Raw genomic sequence first — 21555 nt, forward strand, 5'->3', positions numbered from 1 at the left:
GAGCCAATGACCAAGCGGGAGTGAGAACGGGTTGATCATTTCCTTGTTTGTGATATGAAGACGATGTGACTCGAACATCTCACATTACCAACAAAACGTACAGCAAAACATTTCAGACCGTCCTACCAACCTGTATACATTTTAACATCAATGTAGGCTGTAACAATTTTTCACTCTAAAGTTGCTGCCGTTTCAATCCTGTCGGCTATCTGCAGCGGGGCTGCAGCTCCGACGCTTGCACTGACGCTACACACACACACACACACACACACACACACACACACACAAACAACACACACGGTGGATGCAGGAGAAAAAGGAGATGAGACGACACGATGACCTACAGTGGGGCTCGAAAGTTTGGGCACCCCAGGTAAATATTTGTATTAATGTGCATAAAGAAGCCAAGAAAAGATGGAAAAATCTCCAAAAGGCATCAAATGACAGATTAGACATTCTTATAATATGTCAAAAGAAGTTAGATTTTATTTCCATCATTTACCTTTTCAAAATAACAGAAAACAAAAAATGGCGTCTGCAAAAGTTTGGGCACCCTGCAAAGTTAATACCTTGTACTGCCCCCTTTGGCAAGTATCACAGCTTGGAAACGCTTTTTGTAGCCAGCCAAGAGTCTTTCAATTCTTGTTGGAGGTATCTTCGCCCATTCTTCCTTACAAAAGTCTTCCAGTTCTTTGAGATTTCTGGGCTGTCTGTCACGCACTGCTCTTTTAAGGTCTATCCATAGATTTTCAATTATGTTGAGGTCAGGAGACTGTGAAGGCCATGGCAAAACCTTCAGTTTACACCTCTTGATGTAATCCACCGTGGATTTTGAGGTGTGTTTAGGATCATTATCCATTTGTAGAAGCCATCCTCTCTTTAACTTCAGCTTTTTCACAGATGGCATCAAGTTAGCGTCCAAAATTTGCTGAAATTTTATTGAATCCATTTTTCCTTCTACTCGTGAAATGTTCCCTGTGCCACTGGCTGCAATACAACCTCAAAGCATGATTGATCCACCCCCATGCTTAACAGTTGGACAGAGGTTCTTTTCATTAAATTCTGTGCCCTTTCTTCTCCAAACGTGCCTTTGCACATTCCGGCCAAAAAGGCATCAGGCTTGTCTATATGTTCATTTGAAAACTTCAAATGCTGATTTTTGTGGTGAGGACATAGAAGAGGTTTTCTTCTGATGACTCTTCCATGAAGACCATATTTGTTCAAGTATCTCTTTATAGTGGAATGGTGTATCACAACTCCAGTGTCTGCCAGATCTTTCTGGATGGATTGTGCAGTCAAACGTGGGTTTTGACTTGCTTTTCTCACAATCCTGTGAGCTGTTCTGTCTGATATTTTTCTTGGTCTTCCAGATCTTGCTTTAACTTCCACTGTTCCTGATGACTGCCATTTCTTAATTACATTCCGAACAGAGGATATTGGCATCTGAAAACGCTTTGCTATCTTCTTATAGCCTTCTCCTGCTTTGTGAGCGTCAACTATTTTCAGTTTCAGTTTTCTAGACAACTGCTTAGAAGAACCCATGGTGCTGATTGTTGGGGCAAGGTCAGATGAGTCTGGGCATTTAAAACCTTTGAGATTGACATCACCTGGTCTTTCCAGACGATGATTGAGAACAATCCATGACACTGTCAGGTCTCAGCTTTCCAAAGGGGGCGGCGCATGCTATAAACTCTGCAGGGTGCCCAAACTTTTGCAGATGCCATTTTTTGTTTTCTGTTATTTTGAAAGTGTAAATGATGGAAATAAAATCTAACTTTTTTTGACATATTATAAGAATGTCTAATCTGTCATTTGATGCCTTTTGGAGATTTTTCCATCTTTTCTTGGCTTCTTTATGCACATTACAAATTTTTACCTGGGGTGCCCAAACTTTCGAACCCCACTGTAAATTGAGGACAGCTGCGCTCGTTATTGTAAGTGCAATGATAAGTTAAAGTCAGTACTTTATCAAACCGTATGAATGAGTGTCCCAGGCCAGGTTAGGAAATTAACTAACAATGTAAAGATCAACAGGCCACTGACACATATGTTAAAATTTAATTCATTCAATACATTATTATTTTTTGTCTTAAATCCACCATCCATTTTCATATTATACCAACATTTGCAGCATCCTGAGCCTCTCTGGTAAGGTTACTAGGAAATCTCAGCCCAGAGTAGTTTTATTCTCCCCAAAACAAGTTTCCTTTTTATTTTTAAAGAACTATAAAAAAAAAATCGCAACTTTTTTGCAACTTTCACTGTCTCCCGCAACGTCATTGCAACAAACATACAAAAGACATCGCAACTTTTATCAAAATTTTTTATAAAAGCTTCCGCAAAATCAGGCATTTTGGGCCACAGCAATCTCAAAAAAAGGCCGCGAAATCCTGGAGGAGCTGTATTATAAATCGATTTCACAGCAAAATGTCTAATTGTCTGTTTTGTTCCTAATGAGTCGAAAATTAACTTTGATAAATGATGATAGTCCAAAGTCAAATTTTGACCTTAAACTTTCACAAGTCCTTAGTTTTTGAAATATGAACACATTTTCGAAAGGTTATATTTGCATATGGAAATGGTTGTATCAGTTTAATACCATAACTCACCTTAGGGTTCACTTTTTAGCTTTGTTATTGCTATTTACATGTCATGGTCTTTACCAGCCACTGGAACTGGCTCAGTGGTTAAAACCAGACCTACAGTAAGTGTGGAAGTCCAGTGAGATAATAATGGTTGTCATATATGCAAGATATTCAAGAATGCTCACTGGTGTCGGATTTGAATGGCCTCCTTGCTCTTTCCCCGGCTGTGCACTCCTGGTAAAAAACTGTGGCCTCTTACTTGGTTTGACAGACAGCTGATGCCGGAACATGTTGTTTGCACATCACAAGCAGCCAGCACTCCAAAACGTTTAACACCTTAAAGGAATAATTCCACATTTTGGAAAATACGATTATTCGCTTTCTTGCAGAGACTTGTTTGATGCCACTGTCATGTCTGTCTGTTAAATAAACTTAGCACAAAAAGTGAGGAAATTTGTGTTTGGTAGATTATTTCTCTGTGGTAACAATGCTCTTTGGCAATACATCTTATACCGTTGGAAAGCCTGTTTAGTTCCCTTTCAAATGGTGCCCCATTTGTAAGGAACATGCATTTGTGGGATGAGCAGCAGCGCTGAGTATGTGGGTTGCACCCATGAAAAACTTGCCAAATCTTCTCTGCCATTGCCAAACAGGTTATTTTGCTGTTTCAAGATTTGGCAAATTTTTCATGGGCGCAACCCACATACTGGTTGAATTCGCGTAAATTGGCGTGATCGCGACATCGCGAAATCCTGGAGGAACTGATAAGTCTGGTGTGTGGGAACATTTTGGATTTCATGTTACCTATGATGACAACGGAAAAAAAACAATAGATAGAACTGCCACTGTGTCCAAGCATTGTGCAACATGCATTCAATATGCTAATTTTAGCTATATATCATATGCTGAAGTATATTTCTGGAGTGTTAAAGATTAAAAGAAAAAATAACAAGAACCGAAAACCGTGACCCTAAAACCGTGATACGAACCCAACCGTGGGTTTTGTGAACCGTGCCACCCCTAGTAACTACAGGGTTCAAAGATTAAATGGCGCCATTGAAACATTTGGGATAAAGCACACAACTCAACAAAATGTATAACTTAGGTATGTTTAATGTTTCATTTAGCACAGCAAATTAGCATGTTTATTCTCAGATTTATGAAGTTCCCTGCACATCAGTTTAGTATTTTTTTTTTTCACCTAAATTACAGTGATGGATGTTTGTGTGCATGTGAACAAGCTTATTACAGAATCCACACCCCATCAGCTCCCACAAATAGTTACAAATGGATGCAGCGATGCCTCATTTTTTTCCTGCTTATCATTTAACATCTCATTCAGCTCAGTCAAACATGAACATGGAAAAAAGTAAATCACCCTTTGCTGACTTTGGACTTGATCGTTATGGATGAGATACGGAAAAATCTCAGCCTGTTCTCATGAACCATTTGTTCAAAAGCATTCCATGTTGTTGTTTTTTCTCTGTATGCACCACATTAACTGCTGCTGTATAAGAGCACGGCTGGCCGCATAGGTTGGAGGTCGTGGTTGATGGGTGGGTGATAAAACACCGGACTGGGAGCGGCGTTCGCCTCCCGGGGAAAACCCAAAAGACTTTAACCTAGGAAATGCGTGTTCCTTGGGAGTGTTTTAATCCAAACCACAATATTTTTCCTAAACTTAACTAGTCATTTTGTGGCCTAAACTTAACCGTAATGTCCGCCGAAACGACCGTCAGCTCACGGTGCTCTGTAACCAGCTCAAAGTCTCTCGAACGTAGCATCTGGGTGCCCGTGTTTTGATGAGTAACTAGATGGTGAAAGGTTATATGACGCCACTGACGGGCGACTAAATGAAACGTGACGTGTCTGAAAATAAAATAACAGATTTTTCTGGGTTTGCCATTTGATGGAAACATTTGGGATAGTGTAACTACACAACTCAAAAAATATATATATGACATAGGTAGGGCCTATGGTCGTTTTAGACATTTTAATGCAGAAAAGTTACATATTGTACCTTTAAATAGAACGGTCACATGATTTAAACGCGACTGTGCAGCAGTAAATGGAACCGTTGTATGTGTCATTCTGGGAGTCTCTGGAAATCGACCTATACTGTCGTTTAGCTATGAGGATGTGTTGTACGTGTGGTATATTTGGAGGCATTGAAGCAAAAAGATCGTTTTTCGTTTTTCACATCATTAAAACCAGAAAATTGGCAAGATTTTGTGTGGGCTTTGGGTTCTGGCCAAAGCTAAATTTAGTGTAAAACAATTGTAGCTTTATTAATTTCATTTAAGTGTTTTGTGCTGTTCCAGGAATAAAATGTTTAATCATGCAACCAAAAAGAATGATTTTAGTGAGTTATGTGAAGGAAAAGCAGAAAAGTTATGAGGTGGCTGTTGGAATGAGCTGGGAGGTGGGCGAAAACTGGTCAGTAGAAGAGCATCAAACACCAGATGTCAGACCTGCTATCAGTTTGAATATAATTACACCCCACTCTCGTCCATGCCTATAACCACTCCTCCTGTGCTCATTTATCATTTAACAGAATTTGAAAAAAAAAAGTTAAATGGAACACTTACTTGTGGATCAATTTCTATCCCGGTGAGGGGAATTTCAAGAAGAGGAAATAGAATTCATGTTCTAAAGGCCCATTAATAATAATAATAGCCTGGAATATCTACAGATTCCATGTGACACTCTCATTAATATCCTTAGTGGTTTTAAATGATTTATTGAACTGCAATATATCACACCATAGTCTGCATGTCATTTTTGCATTTTCTTTTTTTCCTGTTGGACAGGAACTTCTATAGGATGTTGATGAAATGGGCTTTTTTTATTCTATTTCTGTCCAACATTTCTCGATTTACATTGTAGACTGTAAATCCCACAGAAAGAGTGGATCTGTCTGTAGAAAGCAGCTTTAGTTCAGCCAGCAGGTCTGATCAGGGGAGACAAATTGCAAACTAGAGCCAAGATAGAGGGTGAAACAGGGTGGGAAAAAAGCTAAATTTGCTGACAGAATCAATTTCTGGTTTAAATGAATTTAAAGGAAAGAATGGCAAGAAGAGGGGATGGAGCATGCCTTTTTGCTTTCTCCAAATAAGCCTGCAAACCCTGAATGCAGCAATAAACAGACTCAGACTGCAACGGTAGACATAAGAAGATATAGATTTTAATATCTTTAGAAACATTTTTGTACTGTTTTCTGATGATAACTTACTGAACAATTGAATTGTGACAAAGAAAGAAGATGAATAGGCATACAGTAGAACAAGAAATAGGGGGTGAGGAATTGTGCATTAACAAATAAAAGGTTCTAAAAATATAATGTGAAAAAATACGTAAAATAAAAGAATCACCAAAAATCAAAAGGCTCTTCCTGACAGGAGGAGCAGAAAACCCTGTTATCATCATCAATGTCACTGATATTGTTTTTCTCATAGTAATACAGTAAGTGATTAATATCAGCGCTGCAAGAAGTCCTCTTGTCTCCATTGTTATTGGTATAGTTCACGTCATTGATACAAACACCATCTTATCAGTATATTTAAGGGAGGCACAAAAGCTCCAGAAGAACAGCAAGACTTCCCGTAATTGTCCATTTGTCGATCTGCATTGTACTGCATCCCCTTGTTACTTCAGAAAGGATTTTCTTGTCTTGGAATCCCCCGCATCCATGAACAATCACATCAGTAAATTACTTCTCTCTGCATGATTCCTTTTTCCCCCCATGCTCCATTTTTTTTTTTTTTTTTTTTTTTTTTTTTTTTTTATCTTTTATTGATCACATGAGTTATTGAAGGTAGACACACATTTTTTTTTTTCTCGAGTCTTGTTCTCGTATTCCTTTTGAAGTTAAGTGGTGTGTTAGTTAGGTGTAAGAAACAAAATGTGTTCCTCACATTCTCAATGCGGGAGGTCGCTAAGGAGGGATCAGTTCAGCACAACATAACAGGGAAACTGAGAACGCCCCCTTTAACCCTGCACCTCTAAGGCTCCTGTTGACCTCGCAGCAGGGATCCGTCTCTACTGTACGTAGGTCCATTTTGTGTCTTAGAAAAATCTAATGAACAACATCCGACACAAGATAGACATACTTCTTCAATATTCACATCTCCCAGAGACACACATTGTTTTCCAAGCAAATGAAAATAGCGCATGGTAGTCCTCGTCGTCTTAAAACAATTAGCAGCGTAATATTCAGTTGCACGGAAGGAGAAAAGTGTGAATGAAGATGGAAGCCGAGCTGTGTGAGAAATGTAGGCCTAATACTAATTAAAAAAACACTGAAGTACGCAGAAAGGTTGGTATAGTACCTGAAAAAATCCGCCATTATATAGAGAGTAGTTGTTACAATTTGCTACAGCTTCATACAGTGTATTCAGTGGTTGCTCTGTTTATAGCCTTAAAATATCTGTGGCTATAGATTTCCATTTTGTGATAATGGCACATTCCTATGCCTAATACTGACCGACAATTTATTGCCATGCTTACACTTTACATTTGGCAGAAAAGGATGAGAGTAAGATGGGACTGAAGCCGGAGGCTTTATAGGGTCATCGACTTACCATTTGTACTTTCTTGATAGCAATTTACAAACTGTGAACTGACAATTAAAGCTGGATGGAGCACTTAGCTTATCTGTCTCAGAGCTAACTAGCAAATATGTTCTCTCTTTTTCTTCATTTTCACCAACTGTTAACAGAAGTTAAAAAAATACATAAGCTATCAACACATGGAGATGAAATCATACCGGCATAAGTGGCAGTACAAGCTTGGTCTGCATGAACCTTTCATCATTCTGTCATTCTGAGTCTCTCAGTCTCATCGATTTTTGTGCTGAAAGTCTTTCTGTTGTAGATGTTTGATGCCTGTTTCAGTCTGAACAGTAAAGCTCCCGACACTACATTTACACATATAATCACACTCACACACATACACAAAAGACACACAGGCCTTGTAGTGCAGGAGCAAGAGAGGGTCTGAGGGCTGTGTTTGTGATTAGCATTTGCCAAACCCTCTGAGGGGTCAACGGAGAATGAAGTCAATATTGGTCGTTATCAAGGCTACAAAGAGGGCACAGACATGTAGTAATGACTGGGATAAGGTTGCCCTATTGTTGGCTTGCTGAACCCCACTAGGGGGGCGAACAGTGGTCCGGGGAGTGCACTTGTGCTTCCTCCGTGTGATGGTGCCATCTGGGGAAGTGTGGTCATGTTTGCCTCCGTCTGTGAAATCCGGGGAGGAATCCTCCTTGTCTGCCATGACCTCCTTTGAGTGGTGAACCTCATTGTCACCCTTCCCCTTGCTCACCCTGTTACGAGGCTTTGTGCAGTTCCGAGAACGGCCAGGCCTCGAGGGGTGCACTATGTGGGTCTGCCCTCCAGAGCCCACCACTACACCACGATTCAAAGACGGATTCACCGTGCCAGATAAATTGTTAGTCTGGGCTCTGGACTCAGAATTGGGTACAGTTGGTGAACAGTTGGGGAAGTCTTCCTTGCGCAGCTCCTTGAGGTCTTTCCCAACCATATCGGCCGGCGCCTGGCAACTCACTGAAGATGTCGAACCTCGGAAACGCTTCAACCATTCCCATAGCGACAGGGCCTTGCAGTCACATGACCAGGGGTTGTCATTGAGGCGCAGGTATTCCAATGCCGGCAGTGTGTCCAGGCACTGTCCAGACAGTTGTATCAGGGTGTTGTTGAACAGGTAGAGGGTGGTGAGACGTTTCAGGTCATGGAAGGCCAGGCGGTCAACCCACTCGATCTGGTTTTGGTGCAGAAGCAGTCGGTCCAAGGCTCGAAGGCCTCTGAAGGTGTTCTGGTTCAGGCTCCACAGACGGTTTCCATGCAGGAACAGGTGGCTCAGGTTGTGGAGGTCCATAAATGTGTCATCCTGCAGGAACTTCAGATGATTATCCTGAGGAGATGCAGAGAGCACACAATCACAAGATTACATAATATGCATGTTTTCATTTCAACATTATTGTACTGAATTCAGGGTTTTCGTTTTCCTGCAGAATATTTGTTAGTTAAGATGGTAGGGTTGCCATCTGACCGGGGGGGATATACTACAAACTCTGTACTACACACTACACTAAATATTACATTTAAATAATAATATATAATTAATAAATAACCAGCTTTTCAAAATAACGTTGCAATGTGCAATTTTAAGCTCATTAAACTGTTTAAAAAATGTGCTATAACAGTGTTACTCGCATGGCTCCCATTATCCTCCGTGACACGCTCTCTTCCACTTCGCCTGACAACTCTTCTCCAAAAGAAAACAACTCTGAGATAACAGAGCTCAGCCCATAGCTTCACTCACTCTAAGCAGATAGTATGCGTGAAATAAACAGGACACGTAATTTCACTGTGTGTAGTGTTAACTACGCTAACTAACCGTGTGTTGTGAACCGCGTGTAGTGATTTCTGAAAAAACAGACAACAGCTGTGTCTCAAAGACCGGGCAACAGCCGGGACATTGAGAATCCACGCGCGAGAGGTGACGGATAGTTCCAGTCACTTCATCATGTATTTACTTCGTTGAAACAAGAGAAGAAAGCCTCACTGATGTGAAGAAAAGGACAGAGATACATATATAAATGCTCTCTGCCTGCCATATGCCACCGCTCCGGTAAGTCCCCTCACCCAGTCTCTGCCCGGGCATGCCCCAGCTGCCCGCACATTTGTTGACAAACTCCGACGCCAATGTGACTGTGAAATGGCGATTTATCCCTTTTAAATGTGAATAAACGACAGTTACACTCACCGCCAGCAAATGCTCTTTCCGTTGTGATTGGTGGTATCTTGACAACTCGCTGTTACCTTGTTTCCTACAGACTGTGTTGATGCGACTTGTACATTACAGCCACTCAAACAGGACAGAGTGACACGGCGGATATATATATATTTTAAAGACTTAGTTAAGGCGGCAGGCGTGTGTTGTTAAGGCGGCCGCCTAAACTGCAAAGTGCTGCGGGAAGCCCTGACTGAATTACTGTCTACATGCCATCAATACATTTTGTGAATCAGCATCCTATGCACAATGTATAAATTTGTGATCATCATCTGACTAAGCGCTACAGACTATGCCTTGCACTCCAACTGGAGCGTCCATCTGACCCATTGACCCTGTTGCCTTCAGCGAATTAGACATTTGTTGTTACTTTCACAAAATGGAGAAAACTAACAAGCAGCACTGAATGGATAATCATGACACCAAACCATCTGAGAAGTACTGTGTAGAAGAATTTTAGATTTGACACCACAGATGGACAAATTGTGTATAAAGGTAAGGTAAAACGCAGCTTGTCACTCAAGTGAGGCAGCGGAGGCACTGTGAATAAACTTCATTATACAACATAGTTTAGGATTAGTCTACGTGGGTTGTGTTCAAATTAATTTGCATAGAGTATGTGTTAATTCAAATTTGTTCTTGTGGAAAAGTGACAGCCCTAATAGAGTCGGTAATGGTAAAAAGAACCAGAAAACAGTCTAATGTACCTGCAAGTAGAGATACTGCAGGTTCCTGAGGCCTTGGAAGATGTTATTAGGTAGTGAACTGAGCCCACAACGGTACAGGTGAAGCGCATTGAGGCGATTCAGCCCGTGAAAGGTGTCTTCAGCCAAGGTGCGCAGGTGGCGGTTGTCTCCCAGATCCAGCTCCTCGAGCAGCGTGAAGCCGTGGAAGGTGGACGGCTCAATGTATGTGATGTTATTGGAGTAGATCCAGAGAGTGACCGTGTTGGAGCTGAAGTGGCCCCGAAGTAAGCGATGGATCTTATTGTTCTGTAAGAAGATGCGCTCACTGTCAGGAGGAATGCCTTCGGGGACCGACAGGAAGTTATGGGCTTGGCAGGTGACGGTGCTGGGTGCAGTGTAGCATATACAGTGACGGGGGCAGGACCAGGAAAACTCAAGCCCACAGAGAACCAGCAGGAACTCCAGCCCACAGCCTGCAGTGAAAACACACACGCACATACACACACAGACACACAGGTTGAGAGAGAGGAAGGTTGAGAAAGAGATGACAGACATAAATCACAAACACACACACCCCAAAGACAGACAGGAGAGAAAAAAGAAAATAACATTAATAAGTGCAGAGGAAAAGCGTTTTAACTTGAAATTTAGAGTTGGTGCCTTCTTGTCTCGATCAAAACTTGAAAAGGAGAAATATGAACAACGCTGAGAGTTGACAGCCTTGAAAGAGGCTCTGTGAAGCTGTAGGCTACTTGCCCCTAAAGCTAACATCAGTATGCTAACATGCTAACAGTGACAATGCTAACATGCTGATGTTTAGCAGTAATAATGTTTACCATGTTCACCATCTTAGTTTAGCATGTGAGCATGGTTAACATTTGCATGGTAGCACTAAACACAAAGTACAGCAGAAGTTGATTGGTTGCCATTAGCTTTGCAGTGTAGAACCTGCTGGTAGCACTGAAAGAAAAGTCAGGGGATCACCAAAGAATTCATCCTCTCGGGACCTTGGATATCTGTAGGACATTCCATGGCAAAGGTCATAATATTTCACTTTAAACCACAAATGCCAACCTCATGACCATGAATTAACAACATTTGATGTCAACAGATCCAATAGTTGTTGAGATATCTCAGGCAGGGACTGTTCGTTATTTATTTCAGGGGCCACCGGAGGAGCTTTGGGATCTTTTAATCAAAAAAGACCTGACCCTCCCTTCACCAGCAATACATTTTGGACGACCCTCCAAAATGATATGGAAAAAAGGGATGACCCTCCCCAACAATTTATTGATATACAGATAGCCATTGTTTTTTTACAGCCATGACTTACGTGATTAAACCTCTGCATTCTCATCTTACCCATCACACTCCTCTGTTATGGTGTGGTGGCCATTTCAGTAGATTTACTCACTAACACAGTTGTGGAAACACAATAAGCATGGGAACTAAATGCACACTTCCTGCATTACTGCATTACTTCAAATACTAAGTTACTCATCTAGTAAACTAGTATTCACATGAAATAAAACAATAAAACATTGAGACCATTCAACAAAGGACACTGGGAAATAACAAATTCAACACTGGTTGCTATGGACTCGTCACTAGGCTTCCTCAGTCATTGTATATTTTAGCATAGGTAAGCTTGCTGAAGCTGAACATTATCCAAAACTCCATTTCTCAGACAAGCGTCAATTTGGGGGCTTGCATGCTACCACTCCGTCCTTCTCAAATGCCTTGAAAAGGCTGTCGTTTGCACAATTTCACAAATAATCACCGGGACCGAAAGGATATTTGAGTCGGGTATGGCTGCAGCCTGGAGACCTCCCGTCTCATGCATGCCCTCCCGGCTGGTACAGTCCTCCAGCTTCGACTTTTCAAAATAAAAGCTTGCATCTGGTATGTTTTCGTATGGATAAATATGCACCAAACAAGCCACTTTGAAATTTTGCTGTTCTCATGAATACAAAAGTTGGGTGACCCTCCCCCCTAGACTAAAAAAAATGGATGACCCTCCCATCAACAAAGAATAAAAAGACATGACCCTCCACTATTTTCCTCCGGTGGTCCATTCCATAAATACCGAACGGTCCCTCAGGACCAAAGAGGTGGACCGACTAAACGACTGACAGGCTGACATTGCCATTCTACTAGCAGTATAGTATACTGAGATCATACTGTACAACACAGGTCACAGGTCAGGAAACAGAGCTAAATTTAAATGGGTTGGAGTCACGGTTTTGCAAATTAATTTATATTCTGATTTTGTGCCAAATGTGGGCATGTGTTACTCAGCACAAGTTCATTTTGTGTTTTGTTTTTCACAAAGAAGTGATATTGCCTCTGTGATTGGTTCAACTTGTGCTACAGCACGTGCTGCACATATGGACCCTCTCTGTCACAGTTTACTGCCTGAATCCACTGAGTGTATTTAGGCCCACAATAACAAGTCTATTGAAGATGGCAAACAATAACACCTGCTCCAGTGAGTCACAAAACATCTCAGTGAAGCTGTTTGGATCCTTGCTACACTCTTGTTGGATTCGGTACCTCTGCAGCTATTTCAAAAATTAGCCTACCCTTTCCAATATTTTGCTACCTTAGGGAGATGTGCTATTAAGACTCCAAGTCTATCGGCACTACTTTGCAGCGAGTGGAGGCTGTGACCAGTCTTTTTTTTGTTGCTAAATGGGGAGTGTAATGCTTATTTAAACTTGTAGTAAGCTGCTCTGAGGCGCTTTCTGATCGGTGACCCGATTCCCCAGGTCCTCAGACTGGAGATGTGACTTATCCACAGTCTCATCTAAAATGAGCACAACTCACAGCCCATCATGGAAGTTCCATCTGACAACCCCTGGCTGTCTTCTACTCAATTTATTATTCACAGCGTAGCAGAGGTCTGACTCACTGCCTCTAATCGATATGCCTCTGTTGCCTATTTAACTTACCCTGTAATCCTGGGTCTTTTATGCTGGAGATTCAGGAGCTGCAGATTTGCTCTCCACCGAGAGACAGGCGTATTTATCTGAGGTATTTTCTTACCAAACTGTGGCTAAGCTGTGACATTCAGCGTCTGACTCCACTGACCTTTAACAGCAATTCTCTGTGTCTAGTTGCAGAGCTAGAGCATGGAGCTGTGTGTCACCTGAACAGGAGTGTGCTCTCTCGGGCACGGATCTAATCCTATTTGCCCTGCCACCGGGCAACAATGGAAATGCATGCATCCTCCTGAACCAGAAATGTGCCCAGGAAATGAGGTGATTCTTCACGGCTGAACACTGTCAAAAGGTTGAATCTGAGTGTGTGTTTATGTGTGCTAGTATGTATGTGGATATTTTGCTTTGGAGATAATTCCATTCCATGACAGCACAACAATAGGCCTTGCCTTTTTTTTTTTTTACTTTTTAATGTCAATGTCATGACCTGCGTCAGGACATGGATCCTTTGGTATTTTATATTTGCCACCGATGTTTCACTCTGTTGTCACTCTGCAGCTGTTTTCATCTCGATCTCTCTCTCTCTCTACTCGCCATTTCCGTGAAAATGTATCAAGCATGACACGTTTTTTTACTCTTGGGAAATAAAGGTTTGCTTTATTTATCAGACAAATAAGCAAGACAAGACAGTAGATTTTCCAGACGCTGTTTGAGGAACATTTGCATTAAGCAGCAGCCACCAGGTAATTGCGATGCACGTATTTTATTAGAATATTGACCCTCACAGACAAAGCCTTTCCATAAAGCACACACGAAATACAACAAATTGAATCTGTCTTTTACTTTTACATTTGTTCTGAGATTGAATGATTTCAATCACCTGCCTTAGCAGGAATTCATCCAAGAGATTCCATTGTTCATTAAACAGATCTTACTACTCCAGTAATTATATTTTTTGAGGACTTGAAATATTTCCATTAACACTTCACTTCATGCATGTCAATAGAATTAGGTAGCAAATCTCTAACAGGAAAATGATCTGAGCAGCCGAGAGGCAGACCGTGATAAGTGTGATACACGGGGAAAGCGAGGGAATGAGAACGTAGATCTGCTGCCGAGATAGTGAGACAATTTGAATCAGTGATCTGCTAATCACGTTGGACACAAGGATGCACTTCCTCTCCTCTCACTCCCCTCAGCTTGTCAGGACAAAGTAATAGATTCTTTACCCTGCTTAATCTGTTCCACTAAAATGGCTGGTTTTACCGCGTTGCCAAATACCTCTATTTGCAGAGAAAAACCATGGCAGATAAGGGTGTGTAATATCTTCCTCTATTCCTTCCCTACAAACAAAATCTTTTAACTTCATCCCAGGCTTTAGAAGACGTGAATATATGATGTGGATTCTCTTTTAGATGCTGAAAGTATCTCATACATACCTTCTGCATGTGTATTGAGTGACGAGGGAAAGTATACAGCCTTTTTCTTATTTTCAGCTTGAGACTTTAACATCTGTTAGCTCACTGATCTCAGCGCCCCATGGATTCACACCTCCAAACACTACTTTAAATACAGATGTAAATGTAAATTCACACTTGTACACGCAAATGTTCATTACTGCATGAATATATATGTGTAAGCTCTCTGTGGATACACTAATACATACATTGTCAAGCATTAACGCATGCATCAGGTTTGGGAAAGAATGAGGCAGATCATGTCAGTGTGACAAGCATAAAAAGGCTGAATGACGCTTGTTTACAGAGCTTTGAATCCAAGAAGCACAGAGGAAAAAATAAGAATTGTGTGGGAATGTTGTCCTTAAATGAAAATGTCAGAAATTAATGTGTATCATAACTGCATTGTGCGCTTACACAATGAGCCATTCAGCTCAGATTGTATTATATAAATAGCTTTGGACACAGCGGAGCATATATATGCCAATAGTGCCTATTGGAATTTGGAAGAATAAAGGAGAGGTTCTGAAAGAGAGATAATGTGTTTTTGGAAAGGAAAAGGCGTAGCTATCTCTGGTTGGAGTCTGGGCTGTATGTATATTAACAGTCTCGTCACAAGTCTTTCACCTCCAGGTTTCTCCCAGTGCAGCTTCCCATCACCCCCCTTTTCCTTCCCGCTGGTTACTGAGGAAAAATACTATTGATACCTCTTCACAAGCACGTTTGACCCCCCCGTGACCCCCATCATCACCAAGTTCCCTTTTTTTCTGTGGGGGCGCCGAAACGGAAATAGATAAATAAATTAATAAAACACAATGGCTCCGGTGCCCTGGCAGACTGAGAAGTGACTGCGTAGAATATCAGTGAAGCATAGTTCACACTAGATTTGCCCTCATGAATAACACATCTCTGCTAATGGGAGGGAAATGGTACGTCTGTAGAGCTGTGTGACTCTGCCTATAATTACACTGGACAAACTCAATTTCCTGTGTCTCTCCAAAGACCCTGATAAGCACCCCGGTGTTTTCACTCCTGCTATTGGCTGGTTCTAAATAATGTCTCGACTCACTCCACACCCCAAAGGTGTTCACAGGCATTTTCATGCACACAGTGGTTATTAATAGTGAAGCATTATATTAGATTATTGATTGAATGGGCTCGTTCGTCTTCAAAATGTGTGCAGTATTGCTATCACCATGCGGAGCTAAGTGTGCTGTCACTAAGTGTATATGTGATAGCTGAAATAGCTAGTGAACAATGCATTCCAGGGTGGGAGAGAAATGTGCTCTGGTTTATTGGCTTTATTTTTTTTTTTTAAAGCAATCACATTTGTCTTGGGCGGCGCTCAGCGCCAGACGGAGCAACGGTGCCGCTGCAAAATAGCCTCGGGAAGGAACTTGTTTTGGTGAAACGTGTACGTTCAAAGTAGTTTTAGTCGTGCAACAGAAAACTCAGATTGGACAGATAGTCTAGCTAGCTGTCTGGATTTACCCTGCAGAGATCTGAGGAGCAGTTAACCATAGTCCTCAGAAATCCACCGAAGTTTAAAATGACAACACAAAGAAAGCGGAAGGTGACGGACATCTGGCCAAAAAGAGGAACATCCGGGGGAATTTCCGGCGGCAACGGAGCAATCCCGGAAGTGGAACGTCGTTTATATAGACTAAAGATTAGTTAACCAATCAATTTAGTTATATTTTATATATGGTTATAATCGCCAACTATTTTAATAATTAATAAAAATGTTTAATCGTTTAAGTCATTTTACATGCAAAAATGGCAGAAAATGTTGTCTTCTGCCTCTCAAAATATGGGGATATCATGTTCTTTTCTGTTTTATATTATTAAACAAAATATATGTGGGGTTTGTACTGAGAAAACAATATATTTAAAGACTTTAAAACTGGGATTGACATTTTTCACTATTTTCTGACATTTTATAGGCCAGGCGATTAATTGAGAAAATAACTGGCCGATTAATCAACATTGAAAATAATCGCTAGTTGCATCACGATCTGTAATGTTATACTACACTATACAATGTTATAGTGGTGTAAGACAGTGCTGCTATCTGTATCTCTTTAAGTCAAAATATCTGTATGTTTCTAAACTGAGATGTTTGGCTCTTAATAGTTTGGGTGGAAATGACATAGTGGAAATAGAACAAAAGTTTTGAACACTGGTCATTTTGCATGACTGTTGTTCTATTTGTTCTAAGTGTAAAAATAAGGGAAAGCCATTGACAAAAATGCACTTTTGAAACGGTCCCTAACTTTAGTTTGTCCTTTCCTATCTACTGTCAAGTCATGCAGGGTGCCAGACTTCAATATTGGATCAGGTGGTAAAATTACTGCAATATTACTGCAAGCATTCAAATGCTTCTACGATCTGTTCAGAGCATATTGCCTGTTCATGTATTCAGTTTACATCTCTAGTATGTAATCATAAACTCCACATTATAGGACATTGTTGAATATATAAAATAATGTTCTATTTATATTTTTTTATATAAGCCTTAGTTTCACAGCAAGCTGAACAATGCCCTGAATAGAACATCAGCGTCTGACATTTCCAGTATGGGTCAATGATTGCATATTTATTTTAATTAACAGTGTTGGAACAAATGCACAAATGCATATATTCTTAAAGGATAAAGAAACCCCAATAATGGCACACAACTCAAGCTGTTTCTCATAACCATTTTAAAAGACTGTCTCTGTTGACTTGTTAAAAGCATTGATTGCTGCCATTATTTTCTGACTGAACAGCAAACTCACACATGAACACTCCTGCCAACAGCTGTGACCAGCAACACTTCTGCTCGGGAATATATATATATATATATATATATATATATATATATTCCCAGCCTACTGCAGAATGTTATAGATTGTGTCTCATTTACCATTCTCCGGCTCCACTGCAGGCAATATTGCCTCATAAGGTTGTCTGACTATTTCTCTAGTAGTGACAGGGACATGGGAGAGAACAGTGACAATGCTGAGATCTTTGAGAAATGCAGAAGAATGGAAATATTTCGGAAATATAGCACTTCATTGTGATATTATTTTGGTGCATAGGCATCAGCAAACGGAGAGATGCTTATGTGTGTGCGTGCGTGCGTGTGTGTGTGTGTGTGTGTGTGTGTGTGTGTGTGTCTGCGTGCATCACAACTGGCCTCATGTCTTATCTCATGCTGGAACGCTACAAATAAATTAGGCCACACAGCTAATATTGTAATTATTTGTATGAATTCACTAAATATTAAGGGTATCTTTCTGATGATCAGTTTAAGCCTTCATAATCCTTAATAGAGTTACGAAATATGTTTCTCTGTCTCCTTTTCTACCATCTTCTCTTTTGTGATTGATATAGATGTTATGAGAGAGATCAATTAGCTTTTACCTCAGGTCACCTCATCTCACAACTTTGAAAAAAAAAAAAAAAAAGAGTATTTTGAGCATTCAAGATACTGTTAAAAAGAAATGTTCAGAAGTAGCAAATTATAATGCACAAGCTGCTCTCAGACCAGCAGGGCTTGCACTATTGATTCACATTTGGTTCTTTTGTCGTGTGATTCCTTTGATTCGTGCGATGTGTGTCGGCACAGTGTGTGCTGTGAAACTGTGTCAACGTTTTTCAACGGCGTCACCACTTCCTGCACAAAAATTATGATTTGATCATTCTTCTGTCAGGTTTGGCTTCACTTCAAGGGAATGAACTGCTTCATTTTTCTGATTGCATCCCTGCCGAGGCAGAAGGACGGTTAAAGTCAAGGGAGCCCAGTCACATAGCAGGTTGGCCAATAGAGTGCCAAGTTATGTCAGGGTTAAATAAAGCAGCGTGTTCTCCACATTATTGATATTTATGTCTGCTAAGTGCTATTTTATAGCTGTTTGATATTGTGAGCAGCAGTGGCTGGCCAATGAGGTGCCCATGTCGAAAAATCTCCTTAGATTCATAATTTTGGAATGGACAAAGTCAGAAGAAAATAGAAAGTAAAAATATATGATGGAAAAACTGCAGATAGAGGAAATACTAAGTTTGTGTACACAATTATGACAGAGGTCTCTCTCGCACCTGAACAGTGCAGACAGTTGCAACTGCAGAGAGGTGAGGATATCACTGGTTATAGTGCTTCTCAACACACAAACGTATGAAAGCAAGCAAGCGAACCAGAGGGAAGTCGCACATGAAAAAGGCAGTGAAGATGTAAGTGACAGCAGTGTTTCTCAGGTTCTGGAATCAGAGGGCCTACAAATAATTCTTCCAAACAAGCGGCACCATATGCAGCATGTACAGAATACAGACTAAAGATTTATGGAGAATGTGCAGGTGAATTTAGCTGATTTTGTATCAAACATGGAACGTTAAGATGCTGAGAGGCAGAGAGGTGCAAGGCTGATGGAAGAGCTATTCACAGATGTTTAATACCAAGGGTAAGAAGTTGTCGATGTTCACATTTTTTGGCTAAGTCCTGGATCTTCGCAGTCCTACCTACGGCACCTTTAAGTAACAGAATTATTGGATGTCCAGTACCCGTTAATGATAATTGCTTACATTCGCAGGCTCATCTGTCTTTTGCTCTTCACGCCTTCACAGCATTCTGTTTAACGCTGATAGGCGTGCATGCACACACACAAAGAGAAAACGCACATACACATGCTTACATACAGCACACACAAACACACACACACACACACACACACACACACACACACCATCCGTGCAAAAACATACACATCACACTACCCAAATCACCGCTGTTGGGGGCAATACTATCGGCCACCAACTACATGCATTCATCATGACAGCAGAAAGCCAAATGATTCAAATATATTGCACTCCCTGCGGCGGTATTGCACTGCACTGGCCAAACTAAACTAATGGTTCTACCAGTCCTATATCAATCATCCAAAGTGTATCCATATGTAGTCCAGCAGGTGGTAGAAAGCATTTATAATGCAATTCCCATTGGTTGAGTGGCCCATAATTATCTTTCATGGTTGAAGGTGTTTGATATAATGTAGGAGTAGAGAAATCTTTTCAGTCCGTTTCACAGTATACAAGATGGGTCTTTGATATCCGTGTCATCTCACACGCTGGTGGCACTAAAATGCATGGTGAATCTGTCTCATTATCACAGCATGTGGCAAATTCCAGTTAGACTTCATCCGGAATTAAACAGCAACTTCAGATGTGTAACAATTCATGAATTGTTGCTTATGAGCAATTTGCTTTAAGCGACACTAGTAGAAGTCAAGCAACATTGCTGTCAGAGAATATGAGCCAGTCAACCAGCAAGGGTGTTTGGTTAACAGCAGTTTAATTAACAAAGTTGGCCTCTTCACAGGGGTAAAGGTAGTGCTTATTTTGTTTGTGATCTTGAAAGGTCTTTGTACTGCGTGTACATGGCATATTTGGGACAAATGAATAATTAATGAGAACAAAGGAGTTTCTATTTAATGTCTTTTATAGATTAAAAAAAATAAAGTGGGTGGTTATAGCAAAATTTAACTATTAATCAAAATGACCAAAAAGTAATTGGCTAAAAACAAATGTAAATGTAGTGTACACACTGCAAACATTACAGTATATATAGTGAAACATACATGCTGAATTGCTGATAACCTCCAGAAAGGACATACTTAAATTACATAAGGCTGTGTTGTGGAGACCATCACCTTGTAAATTGACACGCCTGTTCAGCTGTTTTCATATTTCAGTGTCACTGAAATTCTGGATTTAGTGGGCAGAACGTGTATGTAAAGTGTTTGATTATTTTGATTATGTAAATAAATCAATGCTTTTGTTTAAGTTGCCTTTTTATTGTTGGACCGAGCCCATTTAAGGCTGTCATACACTGAACACAAGACTTCCACACAGGACCCTTATCCCACACACTTCCTCCGGTTTCACACTTGAGACACAGTTATTCTGTTGCCCAAAGTTTGGAGCTGAGTTTATAGCTTTAGCAGCAGGCTGGATGGTTGTCAGTCTGCCTGGCTCGTCCAGCTGCTGTGTCTTGTTCAGTCATGCGCATGTATGTCAATGACAGAGGACAGCACAGCCAATCATTGTCTGTCTCGGTCAGAGTGACAGCTGAGTTGTGGTGGTGATATTGTGACAGTGTGCAGACAGATGGAGAGAAAAGCAGCAAAGGACAAAGAAATATCTTGGAGAAAATTACTGTAATAACTCAAGCTAACTTAATAGAGAATTAAAGGAAGAAAGAGGGAAATATCAGAGGGTTGTTTTAAAGAGTAGCTGTGGACTTTTTGGAAACATGTCTACAGCACTGGTACTGTAGTCACACTATGAACCAGAGGACCTAGTTGCATGCTTTGTGTCAGCCAGCATCTGCCTTATGAAGAATCATAAGAGAGAGCATTGAATTATTACTAGCTCCAGGGCTGCTGCTCTTTAACTCACCCTGTGCTTTGATGTTTCTGTGCAAGGGGCCAAACAAAACAGTGCAATTTCCCCATGGATTTAGTAAATTAACACAGTGTTTAGAAAAGCAGAGCAGAATGGCCAAAGCAGGCTGCAGGGCTGCAACCGAAAGTAAAAAAAAAAAAGATGTATTTCTCCCTTTGGAATTCATACAGTGACACAAAAAATATAATAAGTCATTTTAAATAACGTTCCAAGTAGTCCAATAGCACGCTGATGTAACCCACAATGTGTCTCAATTTGCTCTGCATTTTTATTATCTATTGGTGTCCTTTATTTCAGATACCTGTCAGTTCAAACACTATAATCCATGGAAGGATGGCCCGAGAGCAGTTTACTGCATGACTTAACAATGTCCACTTACTAACATGAATAATTTCATGTTATTTACCAGACAAATACTCAATTTGTTTGAGCTCCTGAATTGTTGTTGTGTTGCTGCTTGGTTATCAACACGAAATAAAGAGTACATTTTGTTAAAAGGAGAATTCCGGTCGATTTCAACACGTAGCTCTGTTGTTTGTAAATTTGGAGTGCTGTCAGTAGCGAGAAAAACGAAAACGATCGATGTTGCCTACACCGTGTTATCCTCCTGCTAGCATTAGCACCCAGGAGGTTG

The 21555-nt window shown here is 40.7% G+C and overlaps 1 protein-coding gene across 1 annotated transcript in view; it reads right to left on the bottom strand.

Moving 5' to 3' along the window:
• Nucleotides 1-7407: 7407 nt before the first annotated feature.
• Nucleotides 7408-21555, bottom strand: part of rtn4rl1b (reticulon 4 receptor-like 1b) — a 169093-nt gene continuing 154945 nt past the window's right edge. Inside the window, exons 2-3 of the mRNA XM_078245920.1 lie at nt 10109-10560; nt 7408-8519 (exon numbers count right to left, since the gene is read on the bottom strand). Coding sequence (XP_078102046.1) covers nt 7626-8519; nt 10109-10560 — 1346 coding nt within the window. The 3' untranslated portion in view covers nt 7408-7625. The remainder of the gene's footprint in view (nt 8520-10108; nt 10561-21555) is intronic.

The sequence above is a fragment of the Sander vitreus genome, chromosome 3, assembly GCF_031162955.1.
Source record: "Sander vitreus isolate 19-12246 chromosome 3, sanVit1, whole genome shotgun sequence".
NCBI lineage: Eukaryota > Metazoa > Chordata > Actinopteri > Perciformes > Percidae > Sander > Sander vitreus.